The sequence below is a fragment of the Beta vulgaris genome, chromosome 8 (assembly GCF_026745355.1).
Source record: "Beta vulgaris subsp. vulgaris cultivar EL10 chromosome 8, EL10.2, whole genome shotgun sequence".
In the NCBI taxonomy this organism is placed as follows: Eukaryota; Viridiplantae; Streptophyta; class Magnoliopsida; order Caryophyllales; family Amaranthaceae; genus Beta; species Beta vulgaris.
In genome coordinates, this window is record NC_079209.1 from 7,279,431 (window position 1) to 7,301,708 (window position 22,278).

The 22,278-nt window shown below is 34.5% G+C and overlaps 1 protein-coding gene and 1 long non-coding RNA gene across 2 annotated transcripts; both read right to left on the bottom strand.

Moving 5' to 3' along the window:
- Positions 1 to 725: 725 nt before the first annotated feature.
- On the bottom strand, positions 726 to 9,504 carry LOC109135792 (protein NRT1/ PTR FAMILY 5.5). Its single transcript, XM_057391359.1, has 6 exons — positions 9,328 to 9,504; positions 9,133 to 9,183; positions 8,780 to 8,994; positions 7,180 to 7,760; positions 6,801 to 6,917; positions 726 to 1,605 (listed from the first exon to the last, which is right to left on the bottom strand). The coding sequence occupies exons 2-6, from the start codon at positions 9,155 to 9,157 to the stop codon at positions 840 to 842; spliced, it is 1,704 nt and encodes a 567-aa protein (XP_057247342.1). The 5' UTR covers positions 9,158 to 9,183; positions 9,328 to 9,504; the 3' UTR covers positions 726 to 839.
- An 8,278-nt stretch (positions 9,505 to 17,782) lies between these two features.
- On the bottom strand, positions 17,783 to 19,190 carry LOC104900897 (uncharacterized). The gene is made up of 2 exons (XR_007268839.2): positions 18,208 to 19,190; positions 17,783 to 18,049 (listed from the first exon to the last, which is right to left on the bottom strand). It is a non-coding gene; the product is annotated as an uncharacterized LOC104900897 (long non-coding RNA).
- Positions 19,191 to 22,278: the final 3,088 nt, after the last annotated feature.

Consider the following 22,278-nt stretch of genomic DNA (forward strand, 5'->3'; position numbering starts at 1 on the left):
AGTAAGGTTTACTTGGTATCAAACTCAAAGTTTTTTTTGATAATAAAAGATCAAATTAAACAATTAAAGCTTGAGTGGAGTTGCCCAAGTTAGTATCACAGTACACGTTCTCCTCGTGGAGGATTCTTGAGTTCCAAAACTCAAAGTTGATACCAAAGTTTATTTGCACTTTGGTATTAAGTAAATATAACTAGTATCAAAGCTCAAATTTGATACCAAAGTTAACTTACAGTTTGGTACCCAATAAGTATAATTGGTACCAAAGCTCAAAGTTGATACCAGAGTAAGAGTTACTTTAGTATTGGTACCAATTTTAATGAATTGTATCAATTTTATAAGTTAGTTATTTTATTTTTTTGCGCGAAATGTTAATAGTGCCTTTGTAATAGATCATTTTGACCTCTCATAATAAGACATTATTTATCTTCTTCCACTATTGTTTTTTAGCCAAATTGTCATTTCAATTCGATATTCCTAAATCCTAATCCTGTTTTACCCAAAACTTCTTCCATTAGCTTCACTAGCTTTAATAATAAATCCTCTATTTACCAACCACAAATATGAGTTCAAGTTCAATAGTTGATAAATTTGCAGTCAGAACATTTTCCTTCAAACCGATACAACATCAATTGAATTTCAAAAACAGCAATAAAATCCTTTCAAGAGGTGAATTGAATGAAAACAATGCATTAGATAAATCTTTTTAACATCAACATCATCTTAACATATTGAAATACCAAGATCAACACTTTTTCCTTCTGAAAGAAGCATTACAAAACTGTGTTATCAATAAGATGAGTACATAATGAGATTATCTTTCATCTTGAATCTTGATCAAATTAAAGGTGGTTGAACATGTTGTCTTCAGTTTCATCATACTCTGGCTCTTCCAACTCTTCTAACACTGAATCGTTATAGCGATAGAAGTATGCCACAATAATATAGATAACAAGATTTACAGCACTTAATGCAGCTAATACCCAGTAATAGTTGTCTAATCGACTCTTGTTTAATGTACTTTGAAACCAATTTATTCCACCAATCTTTTGGCTAATCTTTCCTACTACATAAACCGAAAGCGCGCTTCCCATAAATCCAACTCCAAACACACCTAATTGGAGATAATTGAAGTACGTAATCATAGACGGAGGAGCTTGATCACTTACTAGATATGGAACACTCCATTCGCGAATTCCATCTAAAGCACCAAGCAATGCGAATTGTGGTAAAAGCCAAAATATGGTCATAGGCACTCTGTCATCTGGCTTATCAATTAAGCCATGACTCTTCACAATTCTTAGCCTTCTTGTCTCGATTTTTGACGCTGCAACGCAGCATAGAATCGAGAATACCATTGCTACCGCAACTCCTATAGGAGGAACATAGCGTCTACATGATGTCGAATGTCTAATAATTTTGGTACCCACCATAACAAACAACTTAGAGAAGAGGCTCTTTGATTGGTCATAGAACCCTAAGAAAAATATCAGAGGGACTTTGATGCGTCCTAATTTCGGGTTCAACGTTGTTGCTTGCTCAAGAAAGTATGTGTCACCTATGGCAGATACAACCCCACAAATTATGAAGGTCATCCATAGAGGAATTGTTGAGAGGGGAGCTGTGTGTTGTCCAGCAGCACTACATGGCTGCAGTAGTACAAGAGCACTACCAATAGTGACTCAGGTTGTTATTATGTTTTTTGTTTGGTAGTGAATATCAGTATGGGATCATGTACCTAGTACAGGTAATGATTTGTACTTTTGTCTTGTAGCCTAAAAGGTATAGGACAGCTGTCTGTATTGCTGAGGTATATTCCCAGCTCTTGTAGCCTACCTTCATATAAAAAAGGAGGCTGTTGTTCTCTGGGATTCACAACAAAAAGAAATGAGAAACTCCTGATTGCAAGAGAGATAAACCTTGAGTGAATATTTCAGCATGAATGTCTTTATGGTATCAGAGCCACGGCTCTAAACTTTACTACAAATATTTCCAGAAAACCTTCAACCCTTGTTTATAGAAAAACTTTCTCTACTCTCTCAAAATAGGTAGAAAAAGTAAAAAGATGACTTCCCAACCCACCATTATAGATGTCACTAGTCCTTTGTATTTGCATCCCTCAGATGGGAACAACTTTATGAGCACAGAAAAACTTCAAGGCTCAACTAATTACAGATCATGGAGGAGGTCTATGGAGATAGGACTTGCTTCAAAAAGGAAACTGGGATTTGTAACAGGTGTTTTAAAGAAGGATGAGAAGGATGAAGTAAAAAGGGAAGCTTGGGAAACTTGCAATAGTATGATCATTTCATGGATTCTTGGATCTGTGTCTGAATCCATTAAGAGATCCATAATGTTCATGAGTAATGCAAGAGAAATCTGGAACCAACTGGAGAAGAGGTTCTCTCTAACCAATGGAACCAGAAAATACAAAATCTGTAAAGATTTGTATGAAACAAAACAACAAGGTAAGCAGATAAGTGAATACTATACCTTGATGAGATGCTATTGGGAGGAACTTGAGTCTCTAAATGCTCTACCTCCAATAACATCTGTTACAGCAGAAATTACAAGTTTCATAGAAGCATTGAACAAACAACAAGAAGAGCAAAAATTATTTCAGTTCTTAAATGGACTGGATGAGGTGTTTGGGATGCAGAGAAGTCAGCTTCTGATGATGAGTCCCTTACCCTCTGTAGAAGTGGCATACAGTCACCTGGAACAAGAAGAAGCACAAAGGGAGGTTCTAGGTCAAGTAAAAGAAGAAAGTGAAACCTTGGCCATGTTCAGTAAAGGTGCAGGGGGAGCCTTAAATAGTAACTCAACATCTTTGCAATGTTCTCATTGTGGGAAAAGTGGTCATACTCAGGAGAAATGCTGGTATGTCATAGGCTTTCCTAGCAACCACCCTAAGGGGAGAAGTCAGGGCACAAATCAGTACAAAGGGAAAGCAAAAATTGGAGGAACACAAAAGTGGAGTAAAAACAAGAATGGTGGGAACAACAAGGTAGCTGCTCATGTTCAAGGCCAGTTTCATAATGATGCAGCCTCAATGGGAAGCAGTGCAACCACAATTACTGCACAACAGCTTGAACAGCTACTAAGACTCCTACCTACACCATCAAAAGGGAATGACACTGATGATGAGATGGAAGTAAACTACTCAGGTATGGTTTCTTGTCACTTTGCTGGTAGTGTGAAGAATGAAGGGTGGATAATAGATTCTGGTGCATCAGACCATATGACTGGTATGTTTGATGTGTTAACTGACTATAAAGTGTGCACTAAGGAGTCCTTAATTAATCTTCCAACTGGTGAAACTTCCAAGATCACTCACATAGGCAATGTTCTGCTTAAAAATAATGTAAAACTTCAGCATGTGCTTTACATTCCTGCTTTCAAACATAATCTGTTGTCTGTAAAGAAGTTGTGTCAAGATATGAACTGCAAGGCAGTGTTTTGTGATAATTACTGTATCATACAAGACTCTGAAAGTCAGGTAGTGAGAGGTGTTGGAAAGGGTGAAAATGGTCTATATTATCTGTTGAATGAACCTGTGAATGAAACCCTTGGGAAGATAAAGAAGGAAGCAGTTGAGAAAGTTGGAGTACAGGGAAGAAGAGTAGTTTTGAATGCTAGTGCTCTCTCAAATGTTCCTAGTACTGTGAGGAATGTTCCAAAAGTGAGCAAAGCTACTCTTTGGCATCACAGACTAGGACATGCTCCTCTGAAAAAAATCTCAATGATTGAAAACCTTGATATGGGAAGTGATAATAAGGATGTATGCCTCACTTGCCCACTAGCAAAGTTCACAAAATTACCATTTGCTCAGAGTGAGTCAAGGGCAAGTGATATCTTTGAACTGATTCACATGGACACATGGGGGCCTTACAAGGTGAGTTACAGAGGAAAGTTCAAGTACTTCCTCACATTGGTTGATGATCACTCATCAAGAGTAACTTGGGTACATCTTCTTAAATTGAAATCTGATGCTTATGAAGCAATTCAGAATTTCATCAACATGGTAAAGACTCAGTTTGGGAAGAAAATTAAGATCATAAGATCTGATAATGCTCTGGAGTTTGATGACAGTAAATGTAAGCCACTGTTTGAAAAGTTAGGAGTGATACATCAAACATCATGCACTGATAGACCTCAGCAGAATGGAAGAGCTGAGAGGAAACATAGAAATATACTAGAAATGAGCAGGGCACTAAGGTTTCAAGCTGGTCTTCCTCTTCAATTCTGGGGAGATTGTGTGATGACAGCAACACACATCACTAATAGACTTCCCAGTATGATATTGAAGAAGAAGAGTCCATATGAAGTTCTTTATGGAAAGGCTCCCAATTACACACACTTGAAGGTTTTTGGTTGCTTGGTGTTTGCTTATAATCCAGAGAGAAAAAAGGATAAGTTTCAAGCAAGGGGGGTACCATGTGCCTTCATTGGGTATCCCCTCACACAAAAGGGATACAAGCTTCACAACTTGCTCACTGGTGCCACATTTGTATCCAGGGATGTAAAGTTCTATGAGAACATCTACCCCTTCCATGTCTTTCACACCACTGAAAGTGTAGATTGCACAGAAATAGAAGCAGCTCCTGAGAGAAGCAGGTGCAATGAATGGGATGATGTGGAAGAGAATCCAGTAATAAGAGAAAGGGAAGTGTCAGAAGAAGAAAATGAAGAAGGTAGAATGGAAGATACTGAGGTGAGAAGGACAAGAAGAACACACAAGCCACCTGGCTGGCATGATGACTATCATGTCAGTGCTAATTGTGTTCAAAGAATTGGTGAAGCTCATGTCTCAGACAAATTCTGGTGCTTCATGAATACAGTGAATCAAGAACCTGAGCCTAGGTCATTCAAAAGGGCTGCTGAGCAAGTGAACTGGCTGCAAGCTATGAATGATGAGTTAGAGGCACTGGAAAGCAATGGAACTTGGGAGATAACTGAGTTACCAGCTGGAAAACATGCTATAGGGTGCAAATGGTTGTATACAACCAAGTATGACCCTCAGAGGAACAGTAAGAGATACAAGTCAAGACTTGTGATACTTGGCAACAGACAACAGTATGGTGTAGACTATGGAGAAACGTTTGCTCCAGTGGCTAAACTAACCACTGTGAGAGCTCTCCTTGCTGTTGCTGCAATCAAAGGCTGGCACACACATCAAATGGATGTGAAAAATGCCTTCCTTCATGGTGAGTTAGATGAAACAGTCTACATGAAATTCCCACCTGGCTATGAAGGGTATGGATTCAGATTTGATCTTAACTCTCCTAAACCATATACTGAAGGTAACTTTGCTCAAACAAAAGTATGCAAGCTTTTGAAATCATTGTATGGGCTTAAACAAGCTCCAAGACAATGGTTTGCTAATTGCTAGTACTGTGCTGAAAAACAATGAGTTTGTTCAATCTAAAACTGACTATTCACTATTTATTAAAGAAAATTCAGGTGTGATTGTGGTGATACTTGCCTATGTGGATGATTTGATAGTAACTGGGAACAACTTGGAAGCCATCATTCAAGCTAAACAATGCCTAAATACTGAATTCAAGATGAAAGATCTTGGTGAACTTAGGTATTTTCTAGGCATAGAAGTGGATAGGAGCTCACAAGGAATTTTTTTGTCTCAAAGGAAGTATGTGGGTGATCTCCTGCTTCAATATAATTTGATGAACTGCAGACCTTTGAAGCTCCCTATGGACACTCATGTGAAGTTATTAGCAACTCAGGGTGATCTTCTCCCACACCCTGAAGTTTATCAAAAACTTATTGGGAAGCTGATCTATTTGACTCTAACAAGGCCAGATATCTCCTACACTGTTCATGTGCTCAGTCAATTTATGCACAAACCAACATGTGTTCATCTTCAAGCTGCCAAGAGAGTTCTTAGATACCTTGCTGGCACTCAGAGTCAAGGCATTCTTCTGGCAGCTTCATCTGCAGCCACTCTGAAGGCTTATTGTGATAGTGATTGGGCTAGCTGCCCCAACACTAGAAGGTCTACATCAGGCTTTTGCCTACTCCTAGGGCAATCCCCCATCTCCTGGAAATCTAAAAAACAAAGTGTTGTGGCCAGATCAACAGCTGAGGCAGAATATAGGAGTATGGCTATGACTATGTGTGAAGTAATGTGGGTGAAACAGCTTCTCAAAGAGCTTGGTCTGAAGCACCTTGGTTCTACCCCCTTGTTCTGTGACAATCAAGCAGCATTAGCTATTGCAGCTAATCCTGTTCATCATGAAAAAACCAAGCACGTTGGCATAGATTGTCACTTCATTCGAGATCAAGTCACTCAAGGGCAAGTCACTCCTCTCTACGTCCCAACAACTGAACAACTTGCTGATATACTTACCAAGATTTTGAGTACTGAACAACACAACAAGCTGCTGTCCAAGCTAGGAGTTCACTCCTCCTCCTCACTCCAAGCTTGAAGGGGAGTGTTGAGAGGGGAGCTGTGTGTTGTCCAGCAGCACTACATGGCTGCAGTAGTACAAGAGCACTACCAATAGTGACTCAGGTTGTTATTATGTTTTTTGTTTGGTAGTGAATATCAGTATGGGATCATGTACCTAGTACAGGTAATGATTTGTACTTTTGTCTTATAGCCTAAAAGGTATAGGACAGCTGTCTGTATTGCTGAGGTATATTCCCAGCTCTTGTAGCCTACCTTCATATAAAAAAGGAGGTTGTTGTTCTCTGGGATTCACAACAAAAAGAAATGAGAAACTCCTGATTGCAAGAGAGATAAAACTTGAGTGAATATTTCAGCATGAATGTCTTTAGGAATCATCCGTATGGTGATCTTGGTTGCTTCAACTTCTGTCACCCTGCAAAGTTTCCATTTATGTTGTTCTTGTTGCTCTAAAGTTGGTTGTGGGAGTACTATTGCAGCCTTGTCCAGACACCTAACCAATTTAGATAAAAAAGAAGGTAAATTAAACCATGAGGCTAACCTGCACTACTCCATAGTCCCATCTTATTCTTCCGATCCTACAAGACATGTCTGGATCACAGAGCATGCATGAAAGACGAAATAAAATGGTATACATGGAGTAATTACTTAAAAGGAGCAATGGACCATAGTATATATATGAGCTTCAATTATGGTTAGATTACATCTAGACAATGTAGCCAAAGAAATGAAAAGGCTAAAGGTAAATACCATACCTAAGACCATCAGTATGAGGCAGCAATGCAGTGTCATTTCCATGGACATCATGTTTCTCGTAAAGCTCATTCGTATCTTGAGGATGCCTAGAGAGCACCTTAGAGAAGGCAGCAAAAAACACCCGAAACACAATAGTGAGGGCGCTCCCTCTTGGTCCAACATACTTGTACGAGCGAATGCCACTCAGAAGAACCACAAGTGAAGCCAATGCAAATATGGCGCTAACACCAAACTGAACTCCCCATGATTTGACGAAGGTGACAACCATGAATCCGATGATTGGGATTAAGACGCCCATACATGGACCGAGCATGAAACGACACATTGTAGAGCATACAGAGCCACCTTGATCAGCTCTATTTACAGTCGCCATGAATTCATTATTAAATTTTTCGGATTGATCACCTACGAAGGGTCCAAGAGAGGTTAAATGACCTGCGATTCCTACAGCTATTAGAACCAATGCAGCATAGAACAATTGCTTTTGCTGCTCTCCTATGCATTCAGGCTTGTACGCCGTGCAATTTCCTTGTGACTTTCCTAGAACTGGTGGGGTTGACATCCATAACAACCCAAGTCCCTGCATGTAATGTATAAATCAAAACTTTGCACCAGAGGAAAATTTCATATATCTCTATTATATAAGCCAGGGGAGCTATGGTGTCCTCCTTTAAAACGTTTTTTTTTTGTCCTTAGCTAAATATATAATTGGATATTCAAATTTTCTACAATATATTCTTTCTTAATTTAAAAATGGGTCAAAATTATAATGATAAATTAAACTAAATAAACATTATCAAAGTAACTTGACACAATAAGAAAATGGTTATTTAATTTTAAAAAAAATTACAAATTTAATTTGACTATAAGACCTTACATCTAATTGTTATACAACAATAGTTATAAATCACATTTCTAAAATTATATTTAAATGAAATTTATTAAGAATATACTCAAACAATCAGATGCGTGCATAGAAGGTCAGTATATAATTGTTGCACCATAACTTTTTTTTAAAAAATTGGTAAAAAGAAATCTTCTGAACTACAATTTTTTTTGAAAAAATTGGTAAGAAGAAGTGTTCGGCTTAGGATTTTCCCTCAATAATTTCAGGTCGAGGTTGGGATTCCCTTGATAAATTCAGGTCGACCATTGGGTCGAGTAAAAAAATTGTCAGATCTATGACTGTCCCCCTATGAATTTTTATTTGTTGTTTTGGTCACAAACTCACAAGTCATAAACTCTGACTACAGATTTTGTCATTCTGATCACCAATATATATGTAATGGTACTGGGGACCACCGCCAATGAGTTAAGTGCTTTAATTTCTATATTTAGATGTGATTCCAATTTTCTCTCTCTAGAAATTAAACATTGGTTCCCCCACTTTTTCTATATTTTCCTTAATTATTTAAAAGCGGAAGAAGTATTATATACCATAATCATAAAATTTTACTAACATAAACTTTATAAGTGAACTCTTTTAGGAACAAGAAACACTTTTTTTTTATAGTTTACTTAATTTTCCAACTATGACTAGATTTAAAACTTTTTATTCTCTATGCCTTAAATTAGATTTTTGAGGAGATAGTAACTCACAACTGTATAGGAAAGACTGGTGAGGAGCAGGATGCAAAAGTTGCCGAAAAAAGCGTCTGCAAGATAGACAAATACAAGAGGCAATACCAAAGCCGAACCTTTCCATATATTGATAATTGCAGCAGCATGTGTAAAATCAAGCTTCCAAATATCGGTCAGGTAAATAATCATCATCCATAAAACATAATATGCGAAGAAATCCGCCCACATTATTCCTGCACTCATCATAAAATTGCGTTAGTTGGAGTCGAATTTGCAAATTAAAATGTAGAAAATGTAACTTCCACGTCCAACCAAAGGACCATTATATCTATAATAATATATATTTATACAAAGTTAAGAGGGTGAGATACCTGTTATACGGAAAAATGTCTTCATGATTTTGATGTTTTTACTCTTGTTTTCTGCAGAAAAATATGCAACATTTTGATTAGTGATAATAAAGCAAGATATAATCATATCTACTTAATTAAGAAGAATATACATGAAATTTCAAAAGCTATAGTTAGCTACATATATGAAAATAATACAGAAAGATAGAATCATACCCACTAAATTATGTACAATATATATGAAATTTCAAGAACTATCAGCTATATATATTAGATATGCATGGTTGATGATGAACAAATAAGGTCTCCGTCCCAGGGAAAAATACAAGATGATGAAGGCAGATGAGTTGAGGAGAGGTTATATATAAAATTTCTACTCTTACTAAATGAGTACTAAATGATGATGCACAATAGAATTTCAGGAGTATTATTTTAGTTTATATTATTATTACTATAATTTACATACTCCATTTCCATGTGAAATGCATAGATAGTCAGCAGTTGACTTTGACTTGCAAGTTGCGAGTCATCATCTGAATTCTGAAGTCAACCTTTCTTACTTGAATAAATTGTAGACTTTCCAATTATTAATAAGGCATTAAGAAGCAATAAGCACTAATTGGGTTCTGTTTGATTCAACTCAAAATATTTTGGAAGGAAAATGATCATTCACCATGAAAATACATGTTTTGAATGAAATACACCATAATATATACTTTTTCTGTTTCAAAATAGTTGCACCATTTGCTTTTTCATGTTTGCCAAGACGTTTTCTAAAACTTGATATCTCTAATTGCGTATAAGTAAAAATTATAAAAAGTTGATATTTGAATATTCGTATTGAGACGAATTTAACAAGATCCCACTTGACTATGTTTTTTCTTATATAATGGTGAAAAAAAGCTTATCAATGTTGGTTGATGAATAGTAACCAAATACCAATTAATGGTGCAATTATTTGAAACGGAGGAAGTATAAGTTTTTCTTACTTAATTCTTACCAGGAAAGCTAGAAAAAAAAATGACTGTGGATGGAAGATGATGAATAGAAGGAGAGAAAGGCAAGATTTAGCTAAGAAGAAATTTAAAATGTGGCATTTGAGAAAAGAAATTTTCATCCATAGATCGATCAAGGCTAATTGTAGAAAAAAAGAGTCTTGCGTGTATCATAGTTTTACACTAATAACACTCGGATGTATGACAAAACTTGTAAATAAATAGATGGAGATTAGAGATGAATCAAACTCTTACAATTGATTTTTAGTAAGGGTCTTCTTACAATTAGAAATTGGTTAACAAATACTTGCATTGGACTTTTCAATTTTGTCTAGTGGCCTTAGGAAAAAAAACAGTTAAATGTTATATCGTGTTTCTTTCCATCAATTAGTTTTAAATCCAAACACCGCTATCTAGTAAATAGGAATTGCTCATGCACCGACAATAATATATGATGTCTCAAGTGCAAGTACTACCTACCATTTCTAAGTTTGGTCTAGTAAAAAGAAGATCACCTTTCAAACTTAATGTTCCAGCTTCTGGGTTCAATGGCCTCACTAACAGCAATTGGGTGAGGGGAATCCCCATACACTTTCCCAAATGTCTAACCCGCTATTGTGAGATTTGAGTTGATTCGTAAAAGGTTCCGGCCTCTTAGAACTCTTCATTATCTTGTCTACTCTTTAAAAAAGTGCAAATACTATTGTTTCGGTTGTGAAACGGGTGATCGCTTTGTGTTGGAAGTTGCGGTCGCGATGGAAAACCTCACGTGGCTGTTATAGAAACCCTACAAGATAGCACACGTAAACTACCTGGGGGTGCCGAGAAAATCTCCTACGATGCTCAAGTCAGTATTATGTCGTGAATGATTTCGAGAGAGAAAGTAGAGAGAGAATATTGGTGTTTAGAATGTACCTGTAGAATAGTACTGTAGAATAGTACTATTGACCGATTTATAGGAGTACTATTCCTCTGACAAGGTGTATAATCCGTTGACACATGTATGACTGTGATGTGCCTGACATAAAAAAATATTTCTCTATTTATCTTATTAGATGGCCGCCAACAGTGTTATTGGACAACTTCATGGAACTGGCCTCAAGCGTTGTTATGCCTACTTCTTGATCGCAACCTGATATGGTGGCATGGTGCTTGCAAGCATGCTGCTCATGGACATACGAATGCGTCCGCTAGCATACTTGGTACTACCCATACAACTACCCCCAAGCATATTTGGCATTCATTAATGCCATGGAAGCTAAGTTTTTTCGGATGCGATGATGATGTATTCGTCAATACGCATTTGGCATGTCAGATCATCTGACTGTTCTTCAATTAATAATATGTTATATGGACGATAAGAACTTTTGGTATTTTATATGACAATTTCATGACTTTGGCCTTTGCGTGGCCAATAAGAGCCCTTGGTCTGTCATATGACTATTTCATGACTTTTGCCTATTATGTGGCTGATAAATTTGGTCTCTCATATGACTCACTAGTGGAAAAAAACGAAAGGTTTGCGGTTAAAACAGGCCTAAGGGCTGCGTTTTTGGCCAGCAACCCTTTTCGTAGCAGCCCTTCACTAAAAGTGAAGGGCTGCATTTTAGGCCCAAAACCGCAGCCCTTCCATATTCGAAGGGCTGCGGTTTTGGGCTTAAAACGCAGCCTTTTTTTGTACAAAGGGTTGCGATTTTGACCATAACCGCAGCCGTTTTGACCCAAAACAAATTTTTTTTTTTTTTTGGCTCATGGTGTCCACTGTCCAACGATACCCAATCCATGCCTCTCCACTCTCAAGATCCACAACCAAGATAGTTCCAAGTTTTGACCACTAAGAGCGAGCGAAACCGAGCGCAACAACAAGGGACTTGGCCAAAACAACGCACGAGGTTCCAAGTATACAGGTGCATCTGGAACTTCAACAATTCTAACATTAGAAACATCATTTGGCTCATGGTTCAAACCCTTTGCAACAACATTGGGCTTACTTATCATGTTTTGTCCTCTGCTTACGAAATTATTTATTAACAATCAACAAGAACATCAAAGTACAATTTAAGTAAAAAAGAGAGAACAATTTAAGGCATTAACTATTAAAAAAAAACAACAATAATAGTACATATCAACCAGAAAAATGAACGAAAATGAAAAACAAACGAAAATGAAAAAAAACGAACAATGAGTAACATTTAAACCACATGGGACTAAATTAGTGCCTACCATATTTCTGCAACAAAAATTGACAAATTTGAGGAGTATTTTTCTAGGAATGCTCAGAAAATTTCATTTCCCAGTCAGTATTTCATCCTTAATCATCAAACCTAATTCTGATGATGATATACCAAATCACCTTAAAACATGAGATCCGAAAGAGACGAAGTGTGATTTGGTATAGCATCATAAGAACTAGGTCTGGTGGTGTGCGCAAATGCCGGCGAGAGACGAAGGAGGTTGCGTTGTCAGAATTCGGCGGCTATAGTCGGCGAAGAGGAGTTTGTGGTCGGTGAGAGAGACCCAGTTAGAGTGAGGAGAGAGAAAGATGAGAGAAAAGATGAGGGCCGTTCAAAGAGACGAAGTGTGATTTGGTATTTCAAGAGAGTTTCATTGATTATAAAGCGCGGGTTGCATTGTTTTAACCTAAGCCCATTAGCCCGCGAGAATTAATTGTATAGGGCTGCGTTTTTTAAAAAAACGCAGCCCTTTATTACTTAAAGGGTTGTGTTTTTTTAAAAAGCGCAGCCCTTCACTATTAAGGGCTGCGTTTTTTAAAAAAGCGCAGCCCTTGCACCGCAACCCTTCCGGTTTTTTCCCCTAGTGACCATTTCATATCATTGGCCTGTTATATGGCCGTTAGATACCTTGGTTTGTCATGTGATCATTTTTTTTTCTCAGTCGTATATATACGACCGCTACTAATTTTTAGTTACTATTATTTTTTTTGTATTTTTTTGACATTTTTTTCATTATTGTCCGTGTTTTTTACCCATGCAAGTACAATTTTTGACAAATGTGACAACATTATCGAGTCATTTCTCACTCTTTGGACACGTGTTGCTCTTCTAACAGAGTGATGGATGAACTCTTAACCCAACCTTTAGATCAACTACAATACTTTCCTTTTTTCTTCTAAATTTTTAGAAAGTTTGATGTCAATGAAGCTTTCTTGATCTACTCACCTTCTTTTTGGATTTAAAAAATAGTGAAAGTATTGTGTCAGACCGTCTGGCACAATACATTTGGTCGGACAACCACTCCTCTCTCTCAATGATGCGCTAAACATCAAACTCAAATTTTTTCGGTGGATAAACTATCTGCATTTTCGGTGAATCCAGCAATCGGTTTTCAAGAAATTTGATATTCGAAGGTAAACTTGGATGAAGAGTGCATTGAAATTAGCACACTTACCATAGGTGCCTTCGAGAAATACGAAAATCATGGATTTGGAAATAATTGAAGATGAAAAAATAAGGAGAATGAGAGAGATGCTCAGTGAATACGAACCATGTAATATATTATCATGTAAATAAGTTGTGGTGATGTTGTTTCTTTCATTTCTTTTGTTTATTTTTGAATTTCATTTTCAGTTAGGCTTTGAATTTTTTTAGTTGGGTATTGACATTTTTCAGTTAGGTAGTATTATTTTGTTTCAGTTGGTGCTTTGTTAGTGTTTCAGTTAGTTCTTGTTGTTATTTCAGTTGGTGTTTAATATGTTTCAGTAGTTATTGTTTTGTTTCAGTTGGTTATTGTTTTGTTTCAGTTAGTTATTATTTTGTTTCAGTTGGACATTGTTTCGTAATATGTGTACCAACGAAAAGAAATAATAGACCAACTAAAAGAAATAATAGACCAACTGAAACAAATAATGGACCAACTGAAATAAATAATGAACCAATTGAAGCAAATAATGGGCCAACTGAAAGAAATAATGGACCAACTGAAAAAAATTGAAACCAACTGAAAAAAATTGAAAGACTACCTGAAAAAAATGAAGACTAACTGAAAAAAATTGAAACCAATTGGAAAAAAAAGAAGACTAACTGAAAAAAAATGAAGACTACCTGAAAAAAAAAAGACGACTACCTGAAAAAAATGAAGACTACCTGAAAAAAAAAGACCAACTGAAACCCAAGTGCGTTTAACTAAAGAACAAGTGCTTCTAACTGAAGTGGTCCGACGAGAATATTGTGTCGGACGAGTCCGACACAATACAAACTCTTAAAAATATTATTCTTTGACTTTTTATAATATACATATCGGGACGTATGCATTTTGCATGCATCTTTGCGTATCCTTCTTCGTTTGGCCATGATGATTTTTCGTATTTTGTTGCTTGATTATGCTAACCATTATCATCATCATCATTTTTTTTTGGCCGATTTGACTCTTTAACTTTTCGTTTTTAATCTTCATACCATTTTCCCCTTAATATATATTCTTTTAATATATACTTTTCATAAATTAACAAAGTTGCTAATTAAATTTATCTTTGATGATCTAATAATCATCGGCCTCCTTTGCAAGAGGTCCCATCTCTCGAGTGTTAAATGGATTTTGTAGTCTGACTTAACCTGTAGTCTGGCTAATTAAATTTATCTTTGATGATCTAATAATAATGTAGACGAAGATGTAAAGAAGAAATTTTTTGATAAAGATGATCAAAAGAACTATTGATTGTAAGTCAGAAGGAGAATTATGTCCTATACGGCTATACCATCATGCGTTCCAAAGACAAAAAAAAGCGGCTTCGTCAACCTTAGCTTAATGCTGTCCTCATCCGACGCTTAAGAAAAAATGGAGTCCAAAAAGAGATATTGGACTCACTGATGTCGGTTGTGAATTATTACATGACAACTTTTTTTTTGTATTAATGATATCTATATATTGCATATTAGTAAAAATTGATATAAGAAAATTAATAAAATTTAATTGTAATGATTTTTACTAATATGTAATACATACATAATTGTTTTCTCCCCTCTCTATCACGTTATTAATTTCTCCTCTTTCCTTTCAAGTTTTATTTATAATCCTTGATTCCTTATCAACATAACAAACATTATCAAAGAATTTCAAGTAATTCTTGATCAGTTGATGATTTTAAGTGTTTGACTAATACAATCTCTAATCTCTATTATATAAGGGAAGGGGGAGCAATGGTATCCTCTTTTGAAATGTCTATTTTGCCCCCTTCCCATTCTAAATTACAAATTCACTTACAAATCGAAGGGGGCTTAAAACAAAAATACCAAAAATATAATTATAACAATAACTCACAAGTCAACTAAACTCATGAAATTGCATAATTTACGTTGGCTCTGTTTGGGGAAGCATTTCAGGTGACTTAAATGATAAGGTGCTACAATTTTAAGTCACCTTATATGATTAGTGATGTTTGGTGGAGGAACTTAAATAAAATTTAAGTCCAAAATTTGACTGAAATTGAGTTGGAGTAAAATATAGCTTCTGAGATAAGGTGCTGAAATTTTTTTATTATTATTTTCTTTTTATCTTTTTAAGCCTAAAAAAATATTTTCTTTTTATGTTTTTAAGTTTAAAAAGATATTTCAGCTACAGTCATAAATAATATTACAAAACAGGTTATGTAATCAGTTACCTTAACAGTTTCAGCTGCTACCTAATCAGTTTCAGCCACCTTATCAGTTTCAGCTCCATTTCAGTCAGTTTTGCCAAACATAGCCGTTATGCAAATCACTAAAATGAGGAAACTTTACAAAAACTTAAAAATTCACTTACAAACTACAACCTATAAAAAAATTGACTTGAAATCAAAGTGTCCACTTTCTTTACAATTTATGAAGTACTGTACTTAATTCAAAAATCAACTAAAAAATTATAATATCAGAAATCATAAATAAATTCAATGAAATTTTTATTTTGTTCATAGAATTTAACTTTGAAAAGTAAAAAAAAAAAAGAAGGATGGTGCGAGACTTAAGTGACAGAAACTAAACCAATCAATTTTTGCAACTAAAAACAATTAGTGAAAGTATTGGGTCAGACCGTCTGACCCAATATGTTTCGTCGGACGAAACCGCTTCTTCATCTTCTTCCTCCGCCACCGCCGCGCTGCTGTACAGCACTTGAAAACATTCTAGAGGTAAAAACGATGGCTTTCAAGCAAAAAGATTAATGAACACGAGTATAACTACCTTTGAGAGGCCATGGAGATGTTGTCAACAACAAGGGAGAAGAAAACCTTAGCGTTAGAAAGAGATCGAGCCATTGAATGTATATAATTTTGTTATACTTTTTTATTGATCTAACAAAGAAGAAAGAAATCAGCTAAGAGGAATGAAGAAGAAGGAGAAAGTCAGAGGAAAGCAGGGGTTAGTGTTTTTTTTTTTAAATATTAGTTAGTTGTTAAATGAAAGAATAATAAAACTAAGAATCCCAAGTTACTTTCATTTAGACCTAACTTACTTTCATTTAGACCTAAGTTACTTTCAGTTAGACCTAAGTTACTTTCAGTTAGACCTAAGTTGCTTTCAGTTAGACCTAAGTTACTTTCATTTAGAGGTAACTTACTTTCATTTAGACGTAACTTACTTTCATCTAGACCTAAGTTACTTTCAGTTAGATCTAAGTTACTTTCATTTAGAGGTAACTTACTTTCATTTAGACTAACTGAAAAAAATGAAGATTAACTGAAAACAAATTAAGACTAACTGAAAAAAATGAAGACTTACTGAAAAAAAATGAAGACTAACTGAAAAAAAATTGAAACCAATTGATTTTTTTTGAAACCAACAGAAAAAAATTGAAACCACCTGAAAGACGTCCGACCAAAGATTATGGTCGGACGAGTCCGACACAACACGTTCTCAAACAATTATACTTCGTATGTCTAATGTTCAAATTTTGACTCTTATGTCGAAGAAAATCGAGTTTTTGTTTTGAAAAAAAATTCAAGCAAAAACTTCTAGTATGAGTAAGTGTGAGCAGCGCTTGAGTAACTACTAAAGAAAAAGGAAAAAAAGATAGTCTTTACTCGACGTGCATGTATATATATCTATCCAACCACAAACAAATTGGGCGCTTCGTTCTAATTCGCTCAATACAGGAGAGTTCCATAATGTTTTGAGCGGGTCATGAGGTGACCTCGGAGGGGGCACTAGTGGTGTCAGAAACAGACCTGACCACTGGGTCAACCTGATTCTGACCTGACTTGAACCTGGTTCGACCTGTGAGGGTCAGTCCTCAAACCTGACCTGGGATTACCCAGACCTGACCGGCACCTGACAAGATTATATCTTGACCTGTTCAGACAGACCTGCTCTTAAACCCGAACCCGGCCGTAATGAACAAGATATTATTAAAATCCAATAATTTTTTTATATCTACAAAATCATTTAAATATCTTAATTTATAAAACTTATTATATTTAATGATTAAATAAATAATTGATTAAATTACATTTAATTTAAGAATTATGAATATCATGTACTTGTTTATATTTTCATTTAATTATCCAATGTCCTCATTTTCAAATAATATTAAAAAATATCTAGTTATACTCCAAATTTATAATCCATTTTAGTATTCTACCAAAATTTCTCCATTTTTTCTACCAAATTATCCCATTTAATATTCTACCAAATTTGCTACCAAATAATATCTCAAACTCTCATAACCCTATACTAAAGAACAACATATGAATATGAAATTCATTCTTATTGAAGTAGAAGTTAAAGCATATACAATGAAGAAAAAGTTACAGCAAATTTGAATTGATTGTTTAACTTTACATCCAGAAAAATAAAGAAATGAATCTACAATTAAGTAATTTACAGAAATTTGGGCAAAAAAAAAAAAAAAATTTAGTGCTTGATGTTGCATCTTCATTCTTCACTTAAAAATTTGCAAGAAAGATGTTTCTTCAACTTCTAGCTCAAATCTTCTACATAACCTGGTCTTTAGATCTGGAAAATTAGAAAAAAAATAAAGAAAGACAAAATTTTCAAAACCAAAGTTGATACTCCATAATTAACGAGAGCTAAAGAGTAACTTACCATCTAACAACAATGAAGCAGGAAGGGAAGAAAACTCAAAATTGATACATCTCCCTATTTCTCCTTACCTGCGGTGGTTCCTCGGAAGTCGGACCTACCACCAGTCGCTAAGTCGCGACTCGTTTGGTCGTTAGAGCTGTGGCAGGCCTTGCTTGTTGTCGGCTGCACGTTGTGAATTTTCTCTCTTCCCTGTTCTTGTTCGATGTTGCTGATCTGTCGTTGTTGCTACCGCTAGACGTCGATCGGTGCTTATGCCTCCGCCGGTGATATATATCAGTCAAGTGCAAATACAAATCTAAGCTTTAAAATCAAATTGCTAATAAATAAAGAGATCCAGAAGAAGCAAACAAACACATAGTTCATCATATAACCATAATTTACACCATCTTGAACTCGACTTTATGTATGTTTGGAGAATAAGAAAATGATGAAGCGAGCAACGAAGAGAGAGAAAATCAAAAATCAGATTGAAAACTATATTTTCCATCATTGGATCATTATTATAATCCTCAGTAACATATGAATCTACATATGGGATGTTCTTTTCTTCGGTGCTTCAAGCTTCATACAATCTAGCCGTATTGCACCACCTCTGCGCTTCCAAAACCCTCCATCTTGAACTCGACTTTACAGACGAAAAAAATACTACATTTGAGATGATAACATGAGTTGAGAGAAGTAGGAACTAGAAGGGAGGCTGGGCAGGAAATATGGGTTTGGAGAGAGATGAGGGAAAAGGTGATAGGTTAAAAGACGATCTAACGGTTTAGCTTCTTTTGTGATTTGTATCCAACGGGTAATATTGATGATCCATGTGCTTTGTATTGCTTTCTTATGTGCCCTTGATTCTAATCATCTAACGGTTTAGATTTTGCCTATTAAATGATTTTGGATTTTGCCTTAAGAAAATCAATAATCCTACCAACAACTAAACCCCAAATCTCATACTATATAACAACATTTTAAAATAATAATCATAATTATCTAAAGTAATAATTAAAATATTCATAATCTATATTATTATTATTATTATTATTATTATTATTATTATTATTATTATTATTATTATTATTATTATTATTATTATTATTATTATTATTATTTTATTATTATTATTATTATTATTATTATTATTATTATTATTATTATTATATATATTATTATTATTATTATATATTATTATAGTTATCGTGTGATTTTATTATTATTATTTCAAATCGTAATGCGTACCATAATCGAGTCATTTATATTTTATATAAATCTAGTAATTGATCGTATATTTGTTGTTAATATATAATTCTCATTATGTTATCGGTAGTTATGTTATTAGAGCATATTAAGAGTCGATGCTCCTCATACTCGTTAATAATCAAATAATCAATCACGTATTCGCTATAATGGTTCCAATATTATAATCGTCCTAATACATTTAAGCCTACTAATAAAATAGTTTCTTTATAGTCACATATATATACAAAGTTAAGAGAATACCATAAATACTATATTTAGTAACTAGTAAGTACTTTTTAGCAATTAACTTATTGATGTTACTTTTAATAAGTTATAGTTAGCTTTTATATGGGGTAATGATTTAGGGATATAATTTACTATTATTAGTATTGTGCAACATATGAACCCGCGTTATAATCATGTAGGCGGTAGACCTCATATAGTCATATGAACCGTCGTTGTAAATCTATGAATGTATGATTATCATTTGTTATACTATTTATTGTTATTGTTATTGTTAGTATTCCTCTTCGTATTTGTATTACTATAATAATAAATCTTTTATATGAAGTTTGGAATTGATCTTCTACTCGTTATTATTGTCGTTGGTTATGAATTATGATATAATATTAAAACATATGAAGAGTCGCTCTACTCCTTTACTCAATAGGGTAGTTTTACGCAGTTGATTAGTCGAAATAAGAGTTGACTAAGAGAATACACTAACATCACGATAATCAATATAGTGTTTTTATTGGTTTTTCGTTATTATCCACATATTAATCGCACACACACATATATATATATATGTTGATCTTAATACTTTTATTAATACGATTCATTTACATATATATACAAAGTTAAGAGAATACCACAAATACTATACTAGTATTAAACTATAGTATAACATAAAAACAATTAACTTAAATAATATTATAGCTTATAAAGACAAGGGAGTGTTATTGTTGTTAATCTTATACTAGTATTAAACTATATGGTTGCTAAATGTTAACAAGTTACTACTTGTTAACTATTTTACTTAACTTATGGTTGTTATTGTTAACAGTTAACTTATTCTAATAAGTTATGATTAACTATTTTACTTAACTTATGGTTGTTACTTGTTACATGTTCTTATGATTAACTATTATCATTTTCATTTGATGTTTATTTGTAGTATTGCTCTTATTACCATCATAGCTATTTACAAACTTATATATCAATCATAATGCTTATAATAATAAATCATTTATATAAAGTTTGGAACTGATCGTATACTCGTTATTATTGTCGTTGGTTATAATATATAATATTAAAACATATGAAGAGTCGTTCTACTCATTTACTCATTAGAGTCGTTTTACGCAGTTGATTACACTACAAGAAAATGCTAAAACAACGACTGCTTAACAGCGACGGTCAGAAAAACCGTCGTTCTTACTAAAACAGCGTCCGCTTTAAGCCGTCGGTGAACACCGACTGCTTGTAAAGGCTACAACGACGGCTTAACAGTCGTTGAAAAACAACGACAGTTTCAAGCCGTCGTTAAGTTGATTAATGTGCCTCTGAAATTTTGTTTACCTAAGGCGACGGTCTTAAACAGTCGGTGATGGAAGGAAAATGGGGGTAACATAAAGTGGCCCTTTTCAGTAGGGTTTATTTCAACGCAACTTAAAAGAGAGAAGTTGCCATTTTCTCTCCGCCTCTTTGCTGCCGGGCGACTCTAGTCCTTCACTTCGCGGCACCGCCGTCCATTTCTCTCTTTCTCTATCCTCTTAAATCTTCCATTTCTTCAAGGTAATTTTTTTTTCCTTAGAATCTCAAGTTGTAATTATTCATCGATTTTAATCGTCGTTTTTTTTATTATGTACACGTTTTTGCTTGTTTTTCTGAAGTATTTATTTCTTTGCATATGATGGATGAATTAATTTATTAGATTTGTGTTCTTTTATTGTTGTTAATTGGATTTACTTATGATTTATGGTTAAAGTTTGAATTTTCACTGTTGTTTTAGACTGTGATGAACTAGGTTTAATATGTTGTTAATTGAATTGCTAAGTTGCTTCATTTTCTGTTCTTTTTTTTGTTTGTTACTCATGAAACCAAACCCTAAAAAGTGGGTTTTCCCTGTCGATTTAAAGCGACATTGCAGGCTAGTATGATGAGATATAAGGTTCGCCTAGTATGATGAGATATAAGGTTAGTGTTTTGATTGGAATTGCAATGTGTATATTCTACAAATTTCAGAAAGTATCTTCTTCTGGGTATAGTTACAGAAAGTAAGAAAATGGAAAGTATCTTCTTCTGGGTATAGTTACAAATTTCACAAATTTCAGAAAGTATCTTTTTTTTTGTGTGGATTTATTAGAACCAAATGCTTGTGTAGTGTATCTTCTTCTGGGTATAGTTACAGAAAGTAAGAAAATGGAAAAGGGTATAAATTCCTTTTCAATTGAGTTAGAGAAAGTAAGCTGATTTTAATCTTTATATCATATCTATGTTAAGATTTCCCCTTTTTTTTCTAATTTTATGTCTCTCTTATCTTCTTTCAGATTTCTGTTGGTTTTGGAGTTTATGTAATAACTGTTGGCAATTATCACAGGAAAACAAGGTGGAGATGCAGGTAATTAGACCACCAAGTTCAGGGAAAGCTAAAACCAATGGAAGTCCTAAAAGCAGAGAGAAGAATTAGCTTTGTTGCAAGATGTATTCATTAAATCCCATCAACTTTTTTCTGTTTTTTTTTTAAATATGAAGTACATAATTTTTAATTTGATCATCTTAAATCTTTTTTTTGCTTAAGTTATGTTTTTGGAATTGAAATTTAGGTTGATAAACTGAAGAAGAAACTCAGAGAGAAGAGGGAGATGCAAAGGTTATTGTCCTAACTTTTAATCTTATATTTTTTG